Source organism: Jaculus jaculus, chromosome 1 (assembly GCF_020740685.1).
Source record: "Jaculus jaculus isolate mJacJac1 chromosome 1, mJacJac1.mat.Y.cur, whole genome shotgun sequence".
NCBI lineage: Eukaryota > Metazoa > Chordata > Mammalia > Rodentia > Dipodidae > Jaculus > Jaculus jaculus.
Genome location: NC_059102.1, coordinates 160,607,110 through 160,631,156, shown reverse-complemented (window position 1 = coordinate 160,631,156; position 24,047 = coordinate 160,607,110). Strand labels below are relative to the sequence as shown.

The 24,047-nt window shown below is 41.7% G+C and overlaps 1 protein-coding gene across 4 annotated transcripts in view; it reads left to right on the top strand.

Annotated features, from left to right (window-relative positions):
• Nucleotides 1–24,047, top strand: part of Kdm2a (lysine demethylase 2A) — a 126,870-nt gene that overhangs the window by 65,762 nt on the left and 37,061 nt on the right. For all 4 annotated transcript variants that reach the window (XM_045147762.1, XM_045147776.1, XM_045147753.1 and 1 more), the window contains 5 exons: nucleotides 3,359–3,465; nucleotides 3,987–4,080; nucleotides 6,667–6,820; nucleotides 10,247–10,362; nucleotides 19,732–19,858. In XM_045147762.1, coding sequence (XP_045003697.1) covers nucleotides 3,359–3,465; nucleotides 3,987–4,080; nucleotides 6,667–6,820; nucleotides 10,247–10,362; nucleotides 19,732–19,858 — 598 coding nt within the window. The remainder of the gene's footprint in view (nucleotides 1–3,358; nucleotides 3,466–3,986; nucleotides 4,081–6,666; nucleotides 6,821–10,246; nucleotides 10,363–19,731; nucleotides 19,859–24,047) is intronic.

The following is a 24,047-nucleotide window of genomic DNA, read 5'->3' as shown; positions in this document are numbered from 1 at the left end:
CAAGCAAGTGCCTTTTGTCACTGAGCCATTTCCCCAGCCGCTAGAATATATTTTCCATTTTACCCCAGTACAAAGGTTTATTGAAAAGGGAAATAAAGGGATGGCTCAGTCCTTCTTGGCAGTTGCCTTCCTCTTGGCAGCCAGTATGCTGCTCAGTTCCTCTTGCTTCCTCTGCATGGATGTGTCTGTACCCGCTTCTTGATGAACTTGAGTGCCCTTGTCTTTGAACACTTGAACATCTACATGACCCACCTCTGCTCATAGGAAGCAGTGGCACAAATCCACACATCTTAGGGATTAATGTTCCACATGAACCTGGTTGTTCAAGTTCTTCATCACCTTGTAGAGGCCCAAGACCGTGGGGTAGTGCTGAGCCATGGATGCTGCTCTTCATTGGTGGTGTAGTGGAATCTGAAATGGGAACAGGTCTTAAATATTGTACTCTGTGCCAATTAGTTTGGCCCTAGTTTTAATGTAGAATAGGTGGAGACTGGTAATTATCTTTACTGGAGACTTGGTTCTCTTACAGATCTGTATATTTAGTAAAGAGCCCAACCAGACAGCATTAACCTAAGAAGAGAAGTACAACACACTGCCACAAATTCATTCTCTAGTCAGAATAACCAAATGAACCAAATACAGGGAGGTATCTAGATCTGAGAGTTTATAGCTTATTGAACATGTACATGTTTTGTTTCATCAAAATACAATGCAAGGCTGAGTGTGGTAGCACGTTCCTTAATTCCAGTACTCAGGAGACAGAGGTAAGAGGATTACTATGAGTTTGAGACCAGCCTGGGCTACAGTGAGACTTTAGCTTGGAAAACAAAGACAATGCAAGGATTCAGGCTTGGTGGTGCAAGTTTGTAATCCCAGTACTTGAGAAGTGAAGGCAGGAAGATAAAGAATTGAAGTTCATCCTCTGATACATATTTAGTTTGAGGCCAACCTGAGCTATATAGGACCTGTGTCATAAAACAACAAAAAGTTTAAAGGAAATAACGGATGCTGGCCACTAGATTAAGGAGCAGAAAGTAGGATGTGTTTGAAAGAAAGACATTTATTAGTGGTTAATTAAAACTGTTGTTAGGCTGGAGAGACAGCTAAAGTGCTGGCCTGCAAAGCCAAGGAACTCAGGTTTGATGGAGTTTATTTGTAGCACCTGCAGGCCCCATTCTCTCTGTGTCTCTCCTCCTCTGTCCATCTGTTTCTTTCTCTTTCTCTCAAATAAATAAAAATTTAAAAATAAAGCTGGATGTGGTAGCACATGCCTTTAATCCCAGCACTTGGGAGGCAGAGGAAGGAAGATCACCATGAATTTAAGGCCAGCCTAAGACTACATAGTGAATTCCAGGTCAGCCTGAGCTAGATAGAGTGAAACCCTACCTCAAAAAACCAAAAACAAAAGAAAACATATGTAAACTATTGGCTACCTGAGTATTTGCATTTCTTTGAAATATAAATAAACCCTGATAGTTATTTCTCATTTTGTTTGTTTCTTCCATGTCATTGTATACCTTTCCACTTTATAGTAAACAACTGGGTGTCCTCTGGGCACATGCCTCTACTATCACACATTGTTTTATGTGGATACATATGATAAGGAAAATAAATGATTGACTGTGTAGATGTTATAAAGTTACCAGAAGCATTTCTTTAGTTATAAGTAGGATGTTAATAATGTCAGCATTGTGGTGAATTCAGTATTGTTTGACTCTCACGCTTTACCTGGGGCTAATTCTCTTATTTATTTATTTATGAGAGGAAGAGAATGGGTGTACCAGGTACTCCAGCTGCTGCAGACAAACTACAGGCGCATGCACCCCCTTGTGCATCTTGCTTATGTGTGTCCTAGAGAATTGAACCTGGGTCCTTTGGCTTTGCAGGCAAGCACCTTAACCCCTAAGCCATCTCTCCAACACAGAAAGCACTTTTTACAAAAATTATATATATATATATATATATATATATATATATATATATATATATATATATATATATATTTTTTTTTTTTTTTTTTTTTAAATAGAAAGATAGAATGAGAGAGAGAGAGATTGAGAATGGGTATGTCAGGGTCTCCTGTGGGTACTGGGGAATTGAACCCCAGCTGTCAGCTTTGGGCGCAAGCATGTTTATTGTCATCTCTGCATTCTGGATGCACTCTTTTATTGGTTTTACTAGGGAGTGTCTTGCTTTAGCCCAGGCTGACCTGAAATTCACTATGTAGTCTCAAACTCACAGCAGTTCTACCTCTGCCACCCAAGTGGGTTTAAAAGTGTGTGCCCCCACACCCTGCTAGAAGCACATTTTATGTATCAAAAAAAAAGCCAGGCCTGCTTGCCCATGCCTTTAATCCCATATGATGAGGTAGGTGGATTGCTGAGAGTTCAAGGCTAGCCTAGGTTACAAATTGAGTTTCAAGTCTGCTTGGACTAGAGTGAAACCTTGCCTCAGGACAAACAAAACAAAACAAAAAGTGTATTGTGGGCTGGAGAGTTGGCTTAGCACTTAAGGCATTTGCCTGCAAAACCAAAGGACCTAGGTTTGATTCCCAGAACCTACATAAGCCAGATACACAAGGTGCCACATCCGTCTGATGTTTGTTTGAAGCAGCTGGAGGACCTGGTGCACACATTTTCATTCTCTCCCTCTCAAATAAAATTTTTTTAATATATTTTTTGTTCATTTTTTATATATTTATTTGAGAGCGACAGACACAGGGAAAAAGACAGAGGGAGAGAGAGAGAATGGGCGCGCCAGGGCTTCCAGCCACTGCAAACAAACTCCAGATGCATGCGCCTCCTTGTGCATCTGGCTAACGTGGGACCTGGGGAACCGAGCCTCGAACCGGGGTCCTTAGGCTTCATAGGCAAGCGCTTAACCAGTAGGCCATCTCTCCAGCCCTCAAATAAAATATTTTTTAAAGTATATTACCAGTATTGGCAGAAGAGAGTTTCTGTTTGGGCACTAATGTTTTTGTTAACTCTGTTGTGATGAGTCATGTGTGATGTGTTAATGGAACCATTGGTCTTTGTTCTTATCTATTGATTGTTTCCAAATGTTTGACTTGAGTACCTAATGGTCACATTAATTTGACTAAATTGTTTTTTGGTGTGTATTTAAGGGGATTCTACTTTACTTTAAATTTCTTTTTCTTTTTTATTTTTTGAGGTAGGGTCTCGCTCTAGGCCAGGCTGAGCTGGAATTCACTATGTCATCTCAGGGTGGCCTCAAACTCATGACAATCCACCTACCTCTGCCTCCCAAATGTTTAGGATTAAAGGTGTGTGCCACCATGCCTGGCTAAAATTCTCTTTAACTCCAACTCTTAGAGCCTGAATGTCTCCTTATTTTTAAGGTTGATTTCATTGACTGGGTAGACAACATGTGGCCAAGGCATTTGAAAGAAAGTCAGACTGAATCAACAAATGCCATCTTGGAGATGCAGTACCCTAAAGTGCAAAAGTAAGTGATTTATCAGCTTTGAAGATAAAACTTGAACAGGTTACTTCAAGCTTTATATTATGACTGCTCTTAAGATTCTTTTGTTTATGGATTGGATAAGATCTAAATCTCTGTTTTTAAGCCAAAGTCCCTTCAACATTGCAGCTGTTTTCAGTTTTTGCGTACAATACAATTCATTCTTTGCAGCCAAACTAAAAAAAAGAAGCCTTGGAATAAAGTTTGAGATGGGTTAATAAAACTGCCTAGCTTACAAAAAAAAAAAAAAAAAGTAACTTGCTCTAATTTAAATCACAGACTTTATAATTCCAAAAGGAAAAGTTTATGTGAGAGTACTATAGTATGTGATCTCATGGGTAAAAGAAAAAAAAAGTATCCTCCTTAAAAAAAAAAAAATTGCATTCCTTCCACCTATTTACAAGTTTATATGGTGCAAGGTAGAGGGAGTATATACAGAAAGAATGTGATGTTTTGGTGGGCAGGTCCTCTTCATCAGTGCATTAATGCTACTTTTCTTTGGGCAGGTACTGTCTAATGAGTGTTCGAGGCTGCTACACTGACTTCCATGTGGACTTTGGTGGTACCTCTGTTTGGTATCATATCCACCAAGGTGGAAAGGTATGATCATAGTTTTGGGGGATTGGAATCTGAAGCTAATTATAGGACATGTTGGGTTTCTTTTTTTTTCTTTTTGGTTTGTTTTCTGAGGTAGTGTCTCACTCTAGTCCAAACTGACCTGAAACTCACTATGTAGTCACAGGGTTGCCTTGAACTTACAGAAATCCTCCTACATCTGCCTCCCAAGTGCTAGGATTAAAAGCATGTACCACCATGCCTAGCTTTCTGCTTTGTTAGGCTAACCTAAATTTCAATTCTGTATACCAGTTTCTCTTGAAACTTAAGGCAATCCTCTGTTTCCAGCCTCCCCAGTGTTAGGATTAAAGGTGCAAGCCATCACACTTCAGGACTGGTTTTAGTTCATGCATGCTTATTAATATGCTCTGGAAATGAATTTGTAGAGAAATTGTCCTTATTTATGTCTGAAAAGAAGTACAGATTAAGTTGACCTTGGTGGCTAATGTTCATTTGAGTTTTAGTATTTATATAGAACAGTGTCCCACTACTTGGGAAACTTTTTGTTGTTTTGTTTTTTCAAGATAAGATCTCACTTTAGTTCAGGCTGATCTGGAATTTACTATGTAGTGTCAGGGTGGCCTCAGACTCAAGGTGATCCTCGTACCTCTGCCTCCCGAGTGCTGGGATTAAAGGTACGTGCCACCATGCCCAGCTTTGGGAAATCTTAATAGTCTTGTTTCTGGACATCCAAATCAGTGTTCTGCAGATTAAAGTGAGAAAATGATTTTAGGACAATTTTAATTTTTGTGCTTGGAAGTGTAATCATTAGTAGAAAAGAAGAAAAATTTTGGTTAGAATCAATCAATTCAACAAATTAGGATCCATATCAATTTTCCCTATCTGGAGATATTGGTCTAAAATGTGGTTAAAATCTTTCTCAGGATGTAAGTACATTTGGAAAATACTTTCATTCATACAGAATTATATTCTATCTTCTCAAAGTTTTTCTGAATGCTGTGTGGAAATGAAAATCTAGCATTAGTTTCAGAGGTTTATAGTGTTCATGTTAGCCTGGAGAGATGGCTTAGCAGTTAAGACGCTTACCTGTGAAGCCTAAGGATGCATGTTCTACTCTCCAGATCCCATGTTAGCCAGATGCACAAAGGTGATCATGTGCAAGGTCGCCCATGCTCACTAGGTGGCGCAAGTGTCTGGAGTGCAATTGCAGTGGCTGAGACCCTGGAATGCCAATTCTCTATCTACTCTCTCCCTCTCCCTCCCTCTCTCTCCTCCCCCACCCCTACCCCCACTGTGTGTGTGTGTGTGTGTGTGTGTAAAATAAAAAATAAAAATCCCAGCCTAGCTCCAGGCTGACCTGGAATTCACTATGTAGTCTCAGTTTGACCTTGAACTCAAAGTAATTCATTCTCCTACCTCTGCCTTTTGAATGCTGGGGTTAAATGTAAGCAGTCCTTTTTTTTTTTTTTTTTTAATATAGGAGCTACCTGGCTCTGGTACACTTTGAAGGCTAAGGTAGAATCACTGTGAGTTCAAGGCCAACTCTTGGGGCTACAGAGTGAATGCTTTTTTGGCCTAGGTCATACCCTGTCTAAAAACATTCTTAATCTAGAATATCCATGGCCAGGTTTGGTGGCACATATTTTTAATCCCAGCAGATATAAGAGGATCACTTTGAGTTTGAGATCAGCCTGGAGCTACAGAGGTCCAGGTCAGCCTGGACTAAAGAAAGATCCTAACTTGAAAAAATAAACAGACAGAAAAGAAAATCCAGCCAGGTGTGGTGGCACACACCTTTAGTCGCAACCCTCAGGAGGCAGATTGCTGTGAGTTTGAGGCCACTGTGAGACTATATAGTAAGTCAGCCTGGCCTTGAGTGAGACCCTACCTCAAAAAAAAAAAAAAAAAAAAAAAAAAACCACACTATCACATCCAAGAGTCATTTTGTTTACTTAAGATCTGTGCAAGTGGGCTGGAGAGATGGCTTAGCGGTTAAGCGCTTGCCTGCAAAGTCTAAGGACCCCGGTTCGAGGCTCGATTCCCCAGGACCCACATTAGCCAGATGCACAAGGGAGTGCACGCATCTGGAATTTGTCTGCAGTGGCTGGAAGCCCTGGCACACCCATTCTCTTTCTCTCTGCCTCTTTGTCTGTCTGTAACTCTCAAATAAATAAATAAAAATAAACAAAACAAAATTTAAAAAAAAAAAAAAAGATCTGTGCAAGTGGTATAAATTTTCATATTAGTCTTATTTACTATATATAGCCCAGCATTATGGAGGCACTGTACCTAAATAACTGGGCTACTTAAACCTCTACCGGAGCTTATACAGAACTACCCAGTTAATGATCCCAAGGCCCCCTTTCTCTATAAGTCCTGGATGGATTCTGGGTTTTCTAGGTATACCCCAGTGAAGTTTTGGTCCTATCTAATAAACTGGGTAATGAGAAAGATTTGTTTAATTGGGCCCAAACAGTTAAGTTTGTAAAATGGTAGAATTACTTGCCTATTTCTACCTGACTATCTTAATTTTGTACCTGTTTATCTGCTAAAGGAGATGTCTAGGTCATGTCAATGGCTGTTAACAGACTGAAGTTTTTTAACTCACAGGTCTTCTGGCTCATCCCCCCTACAGCCCACAACCTGGAGCTGTACGAGAATTGGCTGCTGTCAGGGAAACAGGGAGACATCTTTCTGGGTGACCGAGTGTCAGATTGCCAACGCATTGAACTCAAGCAGGGCTATACCTTCGTCATTCCCTCAGGTAAGCAAGGTGGGAGAAAGTGGTTTATTTTCGTGCCCTGTAGCCATTTCCTCTTTTTTTCTTTTCCTTTCTTTTTTTTTTTCCCCCCTTTCTTAAAATTTTATTTATTTGCAAGCAGAGAAAGACACAGAGACAATGGGCATGCCATGGCCTCCAGCTGCTGCAAAAGGACTCACAAATCCATGTGCCATTTTGTGCATATAGTTTTATGTGGATACTGGGGAATCAAACTTCAGTCATTAGGCTTTGCAGGCAAATGCCTTAACCGCCAAGCCATCTCTCCAGCCCCACTTTGTTTCCTTAAAAGTTTCAAATTGGGCCAGACATGGTGGCACACACCTTTAATCCCAGCACTCAGTAGTCAGAGGTAGGAGGATCACCATGAGTTCTAGGCCACCCTGAGACTACATAAGTGAATTCCAGGTCAGCCTGAGCTAGAGTGAAACCCTACCTTGTAGGAAAAAAAAAAAAGAATGATGAGTATGGGAGTTGGAGAAATTACTTAGTGGTTAAGGTGCTTGCCTATGAAGTCTGAGGACCCACAAAAGCCAGATGCATAAAGACGAGGCAAGTGCAAGGTCACACATACCCACTGGGTGGCACAAGCTCCCGGAGTTTGATTACAGTGAGGCCCTGGGGTGCCAATGTTTTCTCTGTGTCTGTCTAAATTCACACCCTGTAATCCCAGAGCTATTGAGACAGGAACAGAAGGGTTTCTAGGTCTTGCTATTTAAGTATTCTGAATAAGTCACTGAGTTCCAGGTTCATTAAGAGAGCCTGTAAGGTGCAGAGCAATGTAGAAAGACACTCGTTGTCAATCACATATGCACATGCACATGTTTCCCACACATATAAGCACACATGCACACTACACATGTCAGATAGATAGGACAGAAACTGAGAAGGATACCTATCATCCAACTTTAGCCTCCATGAACCACCTGTACAATATGCACATACACAAATGTAAAGAAACTTTGGTTTTTTGAGGTAGGGTCTTGATCTATCCCAAGCTGACCTGAAATTCACTGTGTGTAGCCTTGAACTCACTGTGATCTTCCTGCCTGTGCCACCATTCCCAACTAGAATGTTTTTAATTATTTTTTTAAAAAGCCAGACATGGTGGTGGCACACACCTTTAATCCCAGCACTGGGGAGGCAGAAGCAGGCAGATCTCTGTGAGTTTAAGGAGACTGCGTAGTAAATTCCAGGTCAGCCTGGGATAGAGTGAAACACTACCTCGAAAAAACAAAACAAAGGAAACTGATCTCTGGTTTTCATCCCCAGTGATGTATATACTGTATACAAACACACAATAAGCAGCAAACAGTGCTATCTTTTCCAGTTGTTATGGTGTAGATGCTGAAGATGTATATTTTTAAAAGCTGAGGGGCTGGAGAGATGGCTTAGTGGTTAAGGCACTTGCTTGTGAAACCAAAGGACCTTGGTTCAATCCCCCAGGACCTACATAAGCCAGATGCAGAAGGTGGCACATGCATCTGGAGTTTGTTTGCAGTGGCTGGAAGCCCTGGTGTACCCATTCTTTCTTCCTCTCTCTCTTTCTCTGCCTCTTTCCCTCTCTCAGATAAACAAATAAAAATAAAATATTTGTTTAAATAAAAAGTAGTCCAGGAGATGGCGGTTAAAGGCACTTGTCTATAAAATCTTGACAGCATGGTTTGATTCCCTTGGTTGTACCCATATAATTTAATATTATTTACTTATTTGAGAGAGAGGAAGAGGGGGGTAGAGAATGGGCACGCCAAGGCTTCCAGCTACTGCAGATGAACTCCAGATGCATGTACCAACTTGGGCATCTGGCTTACATGGTTCCTGGGGAATCAAACTGAGGTCCTTTACTTTACAGGCAAGCACCTTAACCAGTAAGCCATCCCTCCAGCCCATTCCTTCTTTTTTGAACCAGTTATTTATTTGCATTCAGAGGGAGAATAGAGACAAATAAAAAGAATGGGCATGTCAAGGCATCCAGCCCCTGCAAACAAACTCTAGACGTATGTGCCACTTTGTGCATCTGACTTTTATGTGGGTACTAAGGAATCACCCAGCTCATTAGGCTTTGCAGGCAAGCACCTGAGCTGCTGAGCCATCTCTCCTAGCATTTAACGAGGTTGAAGCAGGAGGATCACAAGTTCTAGGCTAGCCTGAGCTATACAACAAGATCCTGTCGCCAAAAAAAAAAAAAGGGGGGGGAGTGGGCTGGAGAGATGGCTTAGTGGTTAAGGCAATGGCTTAGTGGTTAAGGCATTTGCCTGCAAAGCTAAAGGATCCCGGTTTGGCTCTCCAGGACCCACATAAGCCAGATGCCCAAGAGGGCGTACACATCTGGAGTTCATTTGCAATGGCTAGAGGCCCTGGTGCATCCATTCTCTCTCTGTCTCTCAAATAAATAAATAAAATACATTTTAAAAAAGTTAGCCCATCAGTTAAAGGTACTTGTTTGCAAAGCCTACAGGTCTGGGTTTCATACCCCAAGCATTCAAGTAAAGCTGTATGCACAAGTGATACATGCTTCTTAAAGATCACTAGTGGAGGCAAGAAGTCCTGCCACCATTCTTTCTCCCTCCCTTACCCCTTCTCTATTGGTCAAATACATTTTTTTTTTTTCAAAGAGTCGTAGGGCTGAGAGTGGTGGCACACCCCTTTAATTCCAGCATTTGGGAGCCAGAGGTAGGAGGATCACCGTGAGTTCAAGGCCACACTGAGACTACATAGTGAATGCCAGGTCAGCCTGGGCTAGAGTGAAACCGTACCTCAAAAAACAAACAAACAAACAAAAAAATGTAAAGCTGGAGAGATGGCTCAGTAGTTAAGTACATTTCCTGCACAATCATGAGAGCCTTGAAGAGACCTGAGACTGCCTGAGTTCAAATCTTTATAACCCCAGCCGGGCGTGGTGACACATGCCTTTAATTCCAGCACTCAGGAGGTATAGGTAAGAGGACTGCAGTGAGTTCAAGGCCACCTGAGATTACATAGTGAATTCCAGGTCATCCTGGGCCAGAGTGAAACCCTACCTCGAAAAACCAAAAACAAAAAAAATCTCTATAACCCAGGTTAAAAAAAAAAACAACAGCTGAGCATGATCATACATGTCTGTAACCCAAGTTTTGTGGGGACTAGGGACCAAGAAACTGTTAGGTTTTGCAAATGGCAAGCTCCAGAATCAGTTAGAGACTCTATTGCAAAGAAAAACAGACAGTTGAGTGGTGAAGTCAGTTGATGTTCTTTACTGGCCCCCATAAGCAAGCCCACGGAGTGCCATATCAGTACACACATGTATATGCACTACCCCACATGCACTAGACACCAAAAAAAAATTCTCAGTAGACGCCTTATACTATTACTTTGAGAAAGCCAGACTGCAATGTATGATTTCAGCTTCTGCCTTCATTTCTTTTATTTCAGGGTGGATTCATGCTGTATATACTCCTACAGACACATTAGTGTTTGGAGGCAATTTTTTGCATAGCTTCAACATCCCCATGCAGTTAAAGATATACAGCATTGAAGATCGAACTCGGGTAAGTAATTTTGTGTAATACTGAGATGTGAAGAGATTTACCCCATTTGAGAAAAGTTTTAACTGGGCATGATGGCACATGTCTGTAATCTTAGGAGCACTGAAACAGGAGGATTGTGTTTGAGACCAGCTTGGGATGCATAGTGAGACCTTGCTTGACTCCAAACAACAAAAGAAGTTCAGCCAGGTGTGGTGGCTCATGGGAGGCAGAGATAGGAGGATTGCCATAAGTTCGAGACCAGTCTCGGACTATATAGTGAGTTCCAGGTCAACCTGGGCTAGAGTGAGACCCTACCTAAAAAAAAAAAAAAAAAAATCGGGCTGGAAGATGGCTTAGTGGCTAAGGTGTTTGCCTACAAAGCCAAAGGACCCTGGTTCGTTGTAAGGAATCCTACCCTTCCTTTGGCTCTTACATTCTTTCCGCCACCTCTTCACATTAGACCCTGAGCCTTGGAAGGTGTAATAGAGATATAGTACCGAATACTCCTGTCACTTCTTTCCAGCACCATGATACCTTCTGACTCGTTCCAAGGTCATTGCCATCTGAAAAGAGAAGATTCTCTACCAAAAGTGAGAGTAGCAGTAATATAAGGGTATGAAAATTAAGAGAAGTGCTTACTGGGCAGTTTGATAAGCATAGTATATACATTTAGCCAGACAGCAGCAGAGTTTATACAGTCCTAGGGCTCATGACTACCCCTGTTTTAAGTTTTCAGTATCAGGGATGTATTCCCTCCCATTGAGCAGGCCTGCAGTCGGTTTCCACCATGACAGATGTGTCACTATTGCACCCATTGTTTCATTTGGCCTGGCTGGCCACATATAAGGCTTGCAGTATCCACTGTTGAGTATCTTCACTGATGGTATCTCTTTCTCCCATTGAACTGCATGCAGATGGCTTCTTCCAGCTTTCGGTCAGCTGGTCTACATGGAGGAGGTTATCCAGCTTCTTGCATTAAAAAAAAAAAAAAAATCTAGAAAATATTTAATTACTTAGTTGAGGGGTGGGGAAGAAGAGGGAGATAGAATGGGGAGTTTGTTGTTGGTTTTTCGAGGTAGGGTCTCACTCTGGACCAGCTCACCTGGAATTAGCTATGTAGTTTCAGGGTGGCCTTGAACTCAAGGCGATCCTCCTACCTCTGCCATCCAAGTGCTGCTATTAGAGGCATGAGCCACCACACCTGCTGAATTTTGTGTGTGTGTTGATGTGTGAAAGTGCAGGTGGGTACATGGAACTGCACGTGTATGGAGGTCTGAGGACAACCCAAGGTCAGTTCTCAACCTCTCCTTTGTTTGAGGCATGATACATTGTTTGCCAGGCTAGCTGTCCTGCTCCAGTTTACAGGAGATTGTCCTGTCTCCAGCTTCCTTCTAGCCATAGGTGTGCTGAGATTATAGACACTACATCTAGCCATTTAGGTTTCTGGGGAATTCAAACTCAGGTAGTTAAGCTTTCATGGAAAGTGCTTTATCCACTGAGCTATCTCCTCAGACCTCTTTGGATTTTAACTGTCAGGGTAATCTCCTAAGCCATTTATATTTCTTTTTTAATGCCCATGGAATAGTTTGAAGTAATGGGATTTATCACTTCATGTTCATAACTTTAAACTTTAAAAAAATTACTTATTAACATACACATACATGTATGTTTGCCTATATCCGGAGTCTCCTGCCACTGCAATCAAATGCCTGTCCAGTTTTATGTGGGTGACTGAGGAATTAAAACTAAGCAAGCACACATTGCAAGTAAGCACCTTTAACCATTGAGCCATCTCCCAAGGCCTGTGGTTTTATAACTTGAAATTCCTGTATGTGGGCTGGAGAGATGACTCAATTAGTGGTTTAAGGTCCCTGCTTGCAAAGCATGACAGTCCAAGTTTGATTACCAAGTACCCACGTGAAGTCACATGCACAAAGTGGCATCTGTGTCAACTGGTTTTGCAGTGGCAGGTCCTGGTGCGCCCATACTCACTCATTCTCTTTCCCCCACCACTCTGCCAAATAGAAAACAAAACGTATTTAAGATTCATGTATCAGGGCAAGAGAGATGCCTCACTGCGGTTAAGGCACTTGCCTGCAAAGCCAAAGGACCTGGGTTTGATTCCTCAGTACCCATGTAAAGCCAGTTGCACAAGGTCATGCATGTGTCTGGAGTTTGGTTGCAGTAGCTAGAAGCCTTTCAAATAAATAAAATTTATGTATCTATATTATTTACTGACGTGTAAAAATTGCCTAATGTATTTATCAACTGGGTTCTATGAGAGAATCAAGCCACATAGAAAATAATGTATAATGTGTTTTATTTTTGCAGTTTTCCCTAGAGTAGTATGCGTCTGGCTGGTCAGATGCATAGGTAAAGAACTAATCAGTATGTCTGTTCATACCTGAGGCAAAAGTAGGCAGGTAGTAAGTATTTGAGGTTTTGTGGACCATAAAGTATTTGTCAAAACTACTTACCCTTGGGCTGTAGGGATGGCTTAGCAGTTAAGGTGTTTGCCTGCAAAGCCAAAGGACCCAGGTTCAGTTCCCTAGGACCCATGTTAGCCAGATGCATAAGAGAGCACACGCGTCTGGAGTTCACTTGCAGTGGCTGGAGGCCCTGGCGTGCGCACTCTGCCTCTTTCTCTCTTCCTCTTTCTCCCTCTTCTGTTAATTAATTAATTAATTAATTAAAAAAAAACTACTTACCCCTGCTTTGTAGGAAGAAATACTTACACAAATTAGTAAGACTTAAAAAGAGTTCATTTGTGATACTGGTATTTGAATTCCTTGTACTTACTGTATCACAAAACTCTTTAATTTTTTTCTAGCTATTTAAAAATATGAAAAAAGGCCTGGAAAGATGGCTTAGCAGTTAAGACACTTGCTGACAAAGCCAAAGAACCCAGGTTCAATTCCCCAGGACTCACTTGAGCCAGATGCACAAGGTGGCGCATGTGTCTGGAGTTCTTTGCAGCAACTGGAGGCCCTGGCATGCCCGTTCTTTCTCTTTCATTTTATTTGCCTCTCTCTCTCTCTCTCAAATAAATAAAAATATAAAACATATAAATAAATATATAATACAAAATATTAAAAAAATAGGGCTGGAGAGATGGCTTAGCAGTTAAGGCACTTTCCTGTGAAGACTTAGGACCCAGGTTTGACTTCCCAGAACCCACATAAGCTAGGTGACATCTGTGTACAAGGTGGCACATGCATCTGGAGTTCAAATGCAGTGGCTAGAGGTCCTTGCATGTTAATTCTCTCCTCCTTTCTCATAAAAATAAATAAGTCAATAAATAATATAAAGCCATATGGTGGCTCATGCCTTTCATCCCAGCACTTGGGAGACAGAGGTAGAATGATCGCAGTGAGTTCCAGGCCACCCTGACACTACATAGTGAATTCCAAGTCAGCCTGGGCTAGAGTGAGACTCTACCTTGAAAAACCAAGAGATAAATAAATAATATATAAAATATTTATTAGTTTCCCAGGTACCACAAAGACACACAGCATTGTAAATTCACTGTTGTTTGCTGGTTACCCCTTGCCTTGCCTTGGGAATGAAAATTTAATTTTTTAGCAGAATCATAAATGTTTGTAAAGCTTGAGTTATATATTATAAAAGTGTGTATGCTAGGAGGTTGTGGTGTTCACAGTTATTGTCAAGTAATTTCAGAAAATAGCAACAATATAAGTAAATATCACTGGGCATGATGCCGCATGCCATTAATCCCAGCACTTGGGAGGCAGATGTAGGATGATCGTCATGAATTTGAGGCCACCCTGAGACTACATAGCAAATCCCAGGTCAGCCTGGGCTAGAGTGAGACCCTACATTGGGGGGAGGGGATTAGCAACTATCTATATCTCTGGATTCCCTCTCATCTCTGCTTAGATACTTGTGAGTGACTTCCCTTCTCACTCAGCCTAGCTAGGAGTAGGGGAAACAACAGAATACTGCTCCTTGGTCTGGGAGGTTTTTCTGCTTACCTTGCTATATAGTTTGGGGTAACTTCTCACTTTAATTACATATACAATTTTGTTTCTCTGATCTCTAAATCTACCATGTACATATTTCCCTTATGCTCCAGATGTACCACATGGGTGCCTTCTCTAACTCTAGTCCTGCTTCCTGTGTAGTTTCCCTAAACCCTGGGGTAACCATCTTATCTTCCACGTGCTTGTGGCTCACAGAATTCTTTTCTTTTTTTTTTTTTTTTTTTTTTGAGGTAGGGTCTCACTATAGCTCAAGCTGACCTGAAAGTCACTATGGAGTCTCAGGGTGGCCTTGAACTCACGGTGATCCTCCTACCTCTGCCTCCGAGTGCTGGGATTAAAGGCGTGCGCCACCACGCCTGGCTGATCAGAATTCTTTTCTTTATTTGAAAACCTTAGTTTCTCCAGTCACTGCAAATGAATTCCAGACACATGTGCCACCTTGTGTATCTGGTTTATATGGATCCTGGGGAATTGAACCTGGGTCCTTTGGCTTTGCTAGCAAGCACTTTAACCAAGCCATCTTCCGAGGTCCTGGTGCGGTGTGTCTTTAAATCCTCTGTATAGTCACAATAGCATTGTGTGTGTGTGTGTGTGTGTGTGTGTGTGTGTGTGTGTGTGTGTGTGTGTGTGAGATGTATGGGGTGTGTGTAGATGTGAAACCAATGCAGAGGCCAGAGAATTTTGGTACCCTCCTATTACCATTAATCCATATATTTCCTTATATTTCCTTGAATCTCTCCCTCAATCTGGAGCCATTGTTCATCAGTGAGACCCAGCCATTTTCTGGTTTATATCCACTCTGTCACTACCCCACCCCACCTCCATGATATGTTGTGTGAACACACACAGGTTCCCCCTGCCCCCAAGGAGTTGGTCTCACTCTAGCCCAGGTTGACTTGGAATTTACTATGTAGTCTCACAGTGGCCTTGAACTCACAGCAATCCTCCTACTTATGCCTCCCTTGTGCTGGGATTAAAAGCATGCGCCATCATGCCCATCTCCACAGTTTTTACATGGGCTCTATGGAGCCAAACTTGTTGATCTTTAGCTGAGGGGCCCACAAGCTTAAGCAGCAAATATTTAACACTAAGCCATCTCCCAAGTCCCCAGTATCAACTTTTTATTACTTTCAATACTAACCACTTGTGTTTCAATATTGACCTGCCATTTATTTAATATTGCTAATCTCCATGCGCAACAATGAAAAATTGAATGCACTTATTTTCTTCCCTACTGTCTCCTTATTTCCTGTTCCCTTATCTCCCCTTCCCACTTTAAGTGTCAGTATTACTCAGTTCTAAACAGATTTCCAGAAAGTTTAGAATTGTCCTGAATTCAAAAACCTTTCCAAGTTGGGCATGATGGCACACACCTTTAGTACTAGCACTGGGGAGACATAGGTAGAATTGCTATGAGTTCAAGGTCCAGCCTGGGGCTTCAGAGTGAGTTTCAGGCTTAAAAAAATCTTTCTAGAAATGTGTTAATATTCTGCGTTATATTTAATTTGGAGGAGACCAAATGCCTATTAGTTCTTACTCCTATGCTTCCTCTCTATACTAGAGATAAATGAACTTTAATTTTACATATGAAAGGTAAAATATGTAGCACTAAAGCTATAACCACATGAAATATCCAGATTTGGGTCTGGCTATTCTGTACTGTAAAGCTAATTGGGGTTGACTGAAAATTACATGTCTCTCCTGCCTTATGAAAAAGGGACCTCCTTATTGGACAATGATGCCCTGAGTTCTGGTGAAGAGTTTTGAAAATTGACTCCCTTTTCAATTCAGAAAGACAACCTGACAGAGTGGAAGTCATTACAACCGTATAAGAGGATGTTGGAACATGGCTGGGAATTTCATATTCAGAACAATCTTTAAAGTACTATTTGGCTTTGAAATATGGACTCTCTAAAATAAGGTGGCAAATACATTTAGGATAGTCCCTGTCTTTCATCATGCACTTTTTTTTTTTTTCTCCCCGAGGTAGGGTCTTATTCTAGCTCAGGCTGGCCTGAAATTCACTCTGCAGTCTCAAGGTGTCCTCGAACTCACAGCTATCCTCCTACCTCTGCCTCCTGAGTGTTTGGATTAAAGGCGTGTGCCACCATGCCCGTCTAACATGCCTTCTTAATTATTCAACTGGAATAATTTTTTAAATGCTCTCTGTTAGGAAGAATGGGAAGAAAACCCATGTTGTTGTTTTTTTTTTTTTAATTTGTTCATTATTTATTTATTTATTTGAGAGCTACAGACACAGAGAGAAAGACACATAGAGGGAGAGAGAGAGAATGGGCACGCCAGGGCTTCCAGCCTCTGCAAATGAACTCCAGACACGTGTGCCCCCTTGTGCATCTGGCTAATGTGGGACCTGGGGAACCGAGCCTCGAACCGGGGTCCTTAGGCTTCATAGGCAAGTGCTTAACTGCTAAGCCATCTCTCCAGCCCCCATGTTGTTTTTGAGAGAGAAGGGAAAGAAAAAAGATAGTGGCTGGTAAAACTGCACAGAATATTAATCTTATATACTGCCATACTGTCTTGGCAAATTATAAAGTACAAAGCAGGGAAACATAGACTGGATAGCGGGACAGAGGCTTAGTCACAGTTTGAGAATGAATCTCTAGTTACACTTTCATACATATGATGATCTAATATAAGGATAAAACTTTTTATCTCCTGCCTGTTTTCCCAGTAGATTCTTTGTTGTATGCCCCCCCCCATGCCCTTTTGATTGAGAGTAAAATAGTAAAGTAAGGTTGCTTGGCATACTTTTATAACCTAAGGATCCTAAAACAATTTTCTCAAATATATTGTGTCTTTGTGTATGTTTGTGTGTTGGTACATGAATGTGTATTGAGGCCAGAGCACATCCCTGGATGATGTCACTCAGGAATACCTTCTACCTTTTTATTGGCCTGGAGCTCACCAAGTAACCTACACTGGCCTGGCAATGAACCCCAAGCATCCTCCTTTCACTTCTTTGCACTGAGAGTATAAGCATATGCCACCATACTCAGCTTTGTTTACATGAAGGATGGATCTCGGGTCCTCGTGCTTTCTGAGCAAGCAGGTTACCAATTGAGCTATCTTAGTCCCCTTGGATTTTTTTTTTTTTTTTTTGTTATTAATATTTCAGCAGGACATGGTGGTGCACACTTTAAATCCCAGCATTTGGGATTGGAGGCAGAGGTAGAATTGATGTGAGTTCAAGGCCACCCTAAGATTCCATAGTGATTCCAGGTAAGAAGGAAAAAAAATATTTATTTGAGAGGGTAAAGAGAGAGAGAAAAAATGGACATGTCAGGGCCATCAGCCACTGCAAATAGACTCCAGACTCATGCACCATCTGTGTATCTGGTTTACGTGGATCCTGGGGGATTGAACCTGGATCCTTTGGATTTGCTGGCAAGTAACTGCTAAGCCATTTCTCCAGCCTCAGAATTATTTTTTTTAATTTCATTTATTTACTTGACAGAATGGGTGTATTAGGGCCTCTAGCCACTGTAAATGAATCTTGAGTACTGGGGAATAGAACCGTAGGCTTGGCAGACAAGTGCCTTAACCCCTAAGCCATCTCTTCCAGCCCTGTTTTTTTTGTTGTTTTGTTTGTTTTTTAAAGACAAGATCTACCTATTTCTTCACGCTGGCCTAGTTTTAAACTTAAGTTCCTCATACCTCTGTTTCCTGAATGCTGGGATTACAGGTGTGGCCTATCACACCTGGCTAGTGTGTGTCTTTGTTTTTGTTTTTTGGGGGTGTTTTGGTTTTTCAAGGTAGGGTCTCACTCTAGCCCAGGCTGACCTGGAATCCGCTATGGCGTCTCAGGGTGCTGCATGACCTTAATCCCAACACTAGGGAGGCAGAGGTAGGAGGATTTCTGTGAGTGGGAGGCTACCCTGAGACTCCATAGCAAATTCCAGGTTATCCTGGGCTAGAGATTAAGACTCCACCTTTAAAAAAAAAAAAAAAGGCAGGCTCTCATTCTAACTGAGGCTGACCTGAAAATTACTCTGTATCCCAAGACTGACATTGAATTCAATATATACTTGAAGATCACTTTGAACATCTCATCCTTTGCGTCCCTGTCCTAAGAACTAGGGTTAACAAGTAGGTGCTGGTGCCACTATGCTTGGTTTATGGGGTGCTAGTGATCCATACATCCTCAGTCCTGTTTGTTTATTTGTTTAAGGCAATCTCTCTTTGGACTCCAAGTTGATTTTGAATTCAAGTCAATCCTTTTACCTCAGCGTTCATAGTGCTGGGATTAAAAGCATGAGTCACAACATCTGTTGTTTGTTGTTCGGCCTTTGTTTTTCAAGGTTGGGTCTTGATCTAGCCCAGGCTGACCTAGAATTCACTATATAGTGTCAGCCTCGAACTCACAGCTATCCTCTTACCTCTGACTCCTAAGAACTGGGATTGAAGACATGTGCCACCACACCCCACTTGTTTTTGTTTTTGTTTTTTTTATGAGAGAGAGACTGCTGAAGAGAGAGGGCAAGAATTTGCCCATTAGGGCTTTGAGCCACTGCGTTTGAACTGCAGACACTTGTGCTGCCTTGTTTGCATATGCTACCTTGTGAGCTTGCATTACTTTGTATGTCTGGCTTATATGGGATCGACCTGGAGAGTCAAATACTGGTCTTGAGGCTTAGCAGCAGGCAAGCCCCTTAACTGCTAGGCTATTTTTCTGGCCCTGCTTCTTAGTTTATTAGAGACAGAGAGAGGCCAGGGCCCCTAGCCACTGAGAACAAACTCCAGATTCATACACCACCATGTGTATCTGGCTTACGTGGGACCTCGAGAATCACTGTTTTTTATATATTTTATTCATTCATTCATTTATTTATTTATTTATTTTTGTATTTATTTATTTATTTATGAGAAAGAGGCAAGGAGAGGAGGAGATAGAGGGAAAGAATGGGCATGCCAGGGCTTCTACCAATTGCAAACGAACTCTAGATGCATGCATCCTTGTGCAACTGGCTTACATGGGTCCTGGAGAATTGAACCAGGATCCTTTGGCTTTACAGGCAAATGCCTTAACTGCTAAGCCCTCTCTCTAGCCCTGTTTTTTGTTGGTTGGTTGGTTGGTTGTTTTGTTTTTAAGTAGAATCTCACTATGTAGCCCAGGCTGACCTGGAACTTGGGGCATTCCTGTGCCTCACCCTTCCAAGTGCAGATTTGTGCTATCACACCTAGCTGTAAGTCCAACATTTTCTGATTTGACAAATGATTTACAGTCTTGCTTCAGATGCCAACTTTACTTTGCAGGTTGATTAGCAAGAATTTGTCCTAGGTTAATCATTGCAATGATTTAGAGTGCCTTACCTTCTTCCCTTGAAAATTATCATTGCCTTATTTTTATCATTACTCTGTTCCTGTGTAGGTCCCAAATAAATTCCGCTATCCATTCTACTATGAGATGTGTTGGTATGTGTTGGAGCGCTACGTGTACTGTATAACCAACCGCTCACACTTAACTAAGGAATTTCAGAAAGAATCCCTCAGCATGGGTAAGTTCTTCTGCTTACATGAACTAAGGACATCCTTTAGTCTAGGAATATTCAATAGACTGCTACTTAGTTATGGTTTTGGTTTTTTGTTTTTCTACTTACCTATTTGGAAATACCAAACTCATTCATTAGAATTGAATAGTAGATACCCACCCAGGTATGAATTACCAGGCTAAATGGTAATCTAGAACATAGTAGCTTCTCTAGACAGAATACAAGTTGTATAGTATGTTTTCTTTTCTTTTTTGTTTGTTTTTCAAGGTAGGGTTTCAGTCTAGGCCAGGCTGACCTGGAATTCACTGTGTAACCTCAGGGTGACCTTAAACTCACAGCAATCTTCTCAAAAGGCATGGGCTACCATGCCAGGCTCCAATCTTTTTAAAAATGTATGCTGGAGAGATGGCTTAGCGGTTAAGCGCTTGCCTGTGAAGCCTAAGGATCCCCAGGTCAAGGCTCGATTCCCCAGGACCTACGTTAGCTAGATGCACAAGGGGGCGCACATGTCTGGAGTTCGTTTGCAGTGTCTGGAGATCCTGGCACGCCCATTCTCTCTCTCTTTCTCTCTTATCTGCCTCTTCCTCTCTCTCTGTCACTCTCAAATAAATAAAATAAACAAAAAAAAATTAAATGTATCTTATCATAATTAAACATATAGAAAAAAATGGAAAGATGAGTTACTTTTTTGTGTTGTAGTGTAGAGCAATAAAAGGATTACTGACTTTTCTTGTACCTTCTTGAATTTTTGTAGGTTATTAGTAATAATAATAGTTTTGTAATAATTACAAAGACCAGTGAATATTATCACTATGGATAAAATATCAAAATCTTCCTTTGGGAGGCTGAGGTAGAAGGATTACTGTGAGCTCGAGGCCAACTTGGATGATAGAGAAAATTCCAGGGTTACAATGTAGGGTCTCTCTTTAGCCCAGGCTGACTCAGAATTCACTATGTACTCTCAGAGTGGCTTTGAACTCATGGTGATCCTCCTACCTTTGCCTCCCAATTACTGGGATTAAAGGGTTTGCCATTATGTCTGATAGATAGTTTTTCTTTTTATTACTGTATTTAGGGAGGTAGAAAATCAAGAGGACAGTAAATACTCCTACGTGCTCTAAGAAACATAAAGAGAATTAGATAGGAAGGAAAAGAAAGTACAAAGAGGTCCTGTCCCTTGGAGGGCAGGAGAGGGGGGGTAAAGAGACCATGTTGGGAGTAAGGGGGGTTCTCCTCTTTGTCTTGGTCTAGGTGAGCCAAGAATAGAGAAACCTACTAGTACATTGAAGTTCAAGAGCTGGCCCATATATGAGACTCCTTTTGTTTGTTTGTTTTGTTTTTCTGAGGTAGAGTCTCACTCTAGCCAAATTAACCTGGAACTCACCCTGTACTTCTATGGTGGCCTCAAACTCAACATCCATCCTCCTACCTCTGCCTCCCATGTGCTAGGATTAAAGCTTGTGCTACCATCCCCTGCTGGAGTGTGAGACTTTTGACTGAAAACAAAAATCACAAAACTTGGAATGGTGGTGCCTGTTTTAGCAGGAGGAGGTAGGTGTACCAGAAGTTCAAGGTTAACCCCAACTACATAATGAGTTTAAAGCTGGCTTGTGCTTTCTCACTAGGCGTGGTGGTGCACGACTTTAATCCCAGCACTTAGGAGGCAGAGATAGGAGGATCACCATGAGTTCGAGGCCACCCTGAGACTACACAGTGAATTCCAGGTCAGCCTGAGCTAGAGTGAGACCCTACCTCAAGAAAAACAAACAAAAAAATCACTTTGGGGCTCAAGAGGTTGTTTAGTGGTTAAGGCACTTGCCTGCAAAGCCTAAGGATCTAGGTTCAACTCCCCAGAACTCACATAAACCAGTTTCACATGTTGCTGCATGCATCTGGAGTTGGTTTGCAGTGGCTAGAGGCTCTAGTGTGCCCATTCTCTCTCTCAAGTAATAAAATAGTTTTTAAAAAATCACTTTGTTTTATTATTTAAATAGTATTTCAACTCCCCCAAAGCTTAGCTTTATGTCCAAGATTTCATAGAATACTACATTAAAATATTTTTGTGGTATTTATTTGAGAGAAAAGAGAGAATGGACATGCCAGGGCCTCCTGCTTCGTATCATCTACTCTTTAAGGAAATAATGAAATCTTAATTCTGAAATCTTAGTTTACACTTGAAACTAATGTATAGTTCCTTACATAAGTATAACTTTTAATTTCAGTACACTGCTCAAAGACTATGTGTCCTACCCATCATTTTTTAAAACTTTGTTTATTTATTTGAGTAAGAGAGAGAAAGAATCAGATAGAGAACGGGTGTGCCAGGGCCTCTAGCCACCACAAAGAAACCCCAGATGCATGTACCACCTTGTGCATGGGTTATGTGGGTACTAGGGAATCAAACTTGGGTCCTTAGACTTTGCAGGCAAGTACCTTAACCACTAAGCAATCTCTCCAGCCCCTACCCATCATTTTTGTTGTTGTTGGTGGTGGTTTTTCTACGTAGGGTCTCATTCCAGCCCAGACTGACCTGGAATTCACTATGTATGTAGTCTCAGGGTGGCTCAAACTCATGGCAGTTCCACCTCTGTCTCCGCAGTGTTGGGATTAGTCATGCACCACCACACATGGCTCTACCCATCATTTTTATTTATTTTTATTTTTTAGAGAGAGAGAGAATTGGTGTGCCTGGGCCTCAGCATCTGCAATCAAACTCTAGACATTTGTGCCACCTAGTAGGCATGTGTGACCTTGATCTTGCCTCACCTTTGTGTGTCTGGCTTATATGGGATCAGGAGAGTTAAACATGGGTCCTTAGGCTTCGTAGGCAAGCGCCTTAACCACTAAGCCATCTCTCCAGTCCTACCCATCCTTTTGGTTTTTCAAGGTAGGGTCTTAATCTAGCCCAGGCTGACCTGGAATTCACTGTGTTGTCTCAGCTACCTATAATTTTTAAAATATTTTATTGGGGCTGGAGAGATTGCTTAGTGGATAAGGCATTTGCCTACAAAGCTAAAGGACCCAAGTTCAGTTCCCCAATACCCACTTAAGCCAAACACAAGGTGGCATGTGCTTCTGGAGTTTGCTTGCAGCAGCTGAATGCCCTGACATACCCATCTTCTCCCTCCCTCCCTCCCTCCCTCCCTCCCTCTCTCTCTCTCTCTCTCTCTCTCTCTCTCCCTCCCTCCCTCCCTCCCTCCCTCCCCCCCCTCTCTGGATGGATAGATAGATACATATAGATATAGATATATATAAATACTTATTTGCAAGCAGAAAGAGAGAGAAGAGAGACAGAGAATGTGTGTGGCAGGGCTTCTGTCTGCTGCATCTGTCTACTACAGATGCATGTACCACTTTATGTATCTGGCATTACATGGGTACTGGGGAATTGACCTCTGGTCAGTAGACTCTGCAGGTAAGTGCCTTAAACACTGTGCCATCTCTCCAGCCCCTGTATTTATTTTTAAAAATATTTTTGCCAGAGCCGAGCATAGTGGCACATGCCTTTAATCCCAGCACTTGGGAAGCAGGGGTAGGAGGATCACTGAGAGTTTGAGGCCACACTGAGAGTACATAGCAAGTTCCAGGTCAGCCTGGGTTAGAGTGACACCCTACCTTGAAAAACCAAAATTAATTAAATAAATAAAATAAAATTTTTTGCCAGGCATAGTGACACACATCTTTAATCCCAGCACTTGGGAGGTAGAGGTAGGGGAATTGCCATGAGTTTGAGGCTACCCTGAGACTACATAGTGAATTTTAAGTTAGCCTGGGCTAGGGCAAAACCCTACCTGGAAAAAATTAAATAGTTGGGGGCACATGCCATTAATCCCAGCACTTGGGAAGCAGTGGTAGAAGGATCGCCATTCCAGGACACCCTGAGACTACATAGTAAATTCCAGATCAGCCTGGGCTAGAGTGAGATCCTACCTTGGGAAAGTATATATATAAATTATATATACACACATACACATATATACATATTTATTTATTCATATGCAAGCAGGGAGAGAGAAAATGGATGTGAAAGAAATGGAGTGAATGCTTCAGGGTCTTTTGCCACTGGAAACAAACTCCAGGTGCATGCACCAATTTAGCAGGTACTGCAGAATCAGATTTGGGCCAGCACGCTTGGCAAGCAAGTGCCTTTATCTGCTGAGACATCTCTTCAACCCTCCTGTCCCAATCATTTTTA